General features: G+C 37.6%; 1 protein-coding gene across 1 annotated transcript in view; it reads right to left on the bottom strand.

Moving 5' to 3' along the window:
• Positions 1 to 2,150, bottom strand: part of prg4b (proteoglycan 4b) — a gene marked incomplete in the record, with an annotated part of 6,344 nt that extends 4,194 nt beyond the window's left edge. The window contains 4 exon segments of the mRNA XM_014007368.1: positions 892 to 945; positions 1,397 to 1,519; positions 1,602 to 1,718; positions 2,070 to 2,150. Of these exon segments, the coding sequence (XP_013862822.1) occupies positions 892 to 945; positions 1,397 to 1,519; positions 1,602 to 1,718; positions 2,070 to 2,139 (364 nt within the window).
• Between the last annotated feature and the right edge of the window lie 35 nt (positions 2,151 to 2,185).

Raw genomic sequence — 2,185 nt, 5'->3', positions numbered from 1 at the left:
CGTTCAGACTGTCATAAAAAAATCGGATCTGAGTCAGATTTGCCTGCAGTGTGAACGTAGCCTTAGAGCAATCATAATTGGTTGGCAGGTATGAGGTAGACTTCTGGTATTCTTTTTCAAATGATTTATATTAAATATTTTAATTGGACAGCCTAGTTTTAAAGATAGAAAAATAATATCAAAGACAAAACAATTTAATTTGGCTTGTGAATGTACTGTACTTAAACTGGCTGTGAGCTTTAGAAAATTGCACAAGGGGCACCACCTGAAATCTTGCCTAGGACACCAAATTGGCTAGGGCCGGCCCTGAAAACTGAATGGGATCAAATACTTTTTACATAGGACCAGGTCGTTTGCATAGATTTTAGCTTTTAAAATTTTTAAAACTGCATTTTTAAATGCAGTTTTACATTTCCTACATTTAACTGTTAWTAATTATTTGTTTGATGATTTGAAACATTTAGGTGTGGCAAAAAAAGGCAAAACTAGAAGAAATCTGTAATGTGGCAAGGATGTCAACACTTATAATCTGATCAAAAATAACTTTTCTGGATTTGACAGAAAGGTCAAGACTTTACTTTACTAAAAAAATTAGATTCCTTTTAAAATTGAACTCTTCAGTTTTGAATCCAAAAAGTGATGCAAAAAAAGACAGGAAAAGCCCTCCTACACATGGTGACTTCTAACAACACTGCTTCCTTGTGTTTCATTTGGCACCTAAAATTAATGCACTTGGCTTGTTCTGCTCAGACCTGGCCTGCGAAAGCAACCGTGGCAGAGTCAACTTCATACTTTTTTCATCTCCCTGCATAAATTTCAGCTCACAATAGTAATTAAGCTAATAAGTTTCAGGGTCGAACTTTAAGACCAAAGAAAGTGAAACATAGTCACCTTCGACGTTTCCCTCGCTGAATGGATCCACTGTTTCTTCAGTCAGAGTCGATTCTGTAGAAATATTTATTATTAAATATTAGTTGATTGCTGTGGAAAAAGAAGAAACTTGCCTTATATCCTAAATGTGGTAAAACAAAACCTTTTTCCCCCCCATGAAAATATACCTTTGGGTTTGTTATCATGTACAATTTGACATGAGTTAGTCTTCACTGGTGTTGCCTCACTGGTTGCTTCACTGTTTTCTGCAGTAATTACCAATAAAGAAAATACTGTCAATGCGTCAATGCAGATTACTGCATGCATTCCGAGCTACTCTTCATGCTTCCATGCATGCTTCTAACCAACATGCAAGCTTTTGCTACTGTTTCATCCTTCCTGGGGTTCCATTTCATTCATTTTTATCTCAGCTTTCCTGCTTTGAAGTGTTGTCTTTTGGGTCTGGATCTGTTAACGTGCAGAAATTCACTCATATCAGTCCCCAAATATTCTGTTCAACACTTACCATCTTCATCACAATGGTCGCTGTGATCTGGACAACACTGCTTGAACTTTGAGCAGTCTGCATCACAGCTGCACTGCCGTCCTCTCCTGAAGGTTTCCCCGCAGCGACCCTTACATGAGTTTTCTGTTGCACACAACACCAGCAGCTGTTTTTACAGTCAACGATGGATTGTAAAAATATTGCTTTAACTACTGTTCCTACTCACTTGTGGTGCACGCAGATTCATAGTCTCTGCAGCACTCGTCATAAGACAGGCAACTGTAGTCACACTGACACGTGTGACCCCTGTAGTACTCAGCACCGCATCGTCCTCTGCAGCTCGCTGCAGGAAATAAAAGAGGAAATATTATCAAAATGTAAAATTAAGATGTAATATTTACTTTTAGAGTTGTGTTTTTGAGGACATGGGGAGCATCACTTCTAAAACGATCTGCTGCAATGGGGACAAATGTTGACACAGGTTCTTCCTTTGGTTAATAATTATTACCAGAATAAATACCAGTGAGTAGAAAACAAGTTTGACAGATTTCAGGAAAACCTTTCATCAAAAGCAAATTAACATCACAGAATGTTACCAGTTTACTCATGTAGGTCTGACTTTGAAGCACCCAAAACGTGAGACAGTTAAGAGGTTTTGATTTACAAATCAAACAGAAAAGATGAAAATACTCACACTGAGTAGAGCTGAATTTCAGGGCACACACCACTAAAAGGACAGCACAAAGCTGTTTGAAAGACATCATGAAGTCAAACTGAAAGATGTAAAAAAAAAAAAAGACACATTTGTTG

Source organism: Austrofundulus limnaeus, unplaced genomic scaffold (assembly GCF_001266775.1).
Source record: "Austrofundulus limnaeus strain Quisiro unplaced genomic scaffold, Austrofundulus_limnaeus-1.0 Scaffold41, whole genome shotgun sequence".
Taxonomy (NCBI): domain Eukaryota; kingdom Metazoa; phylum Chordata; class Actinopteri; order Cyprinodontiformes; family Rivulidae; genus Austrofundulus; species Austrofundulus limnaeus.
This window is presented reverse-complemented; position numbering and strand designations above follow the sequence as displayed.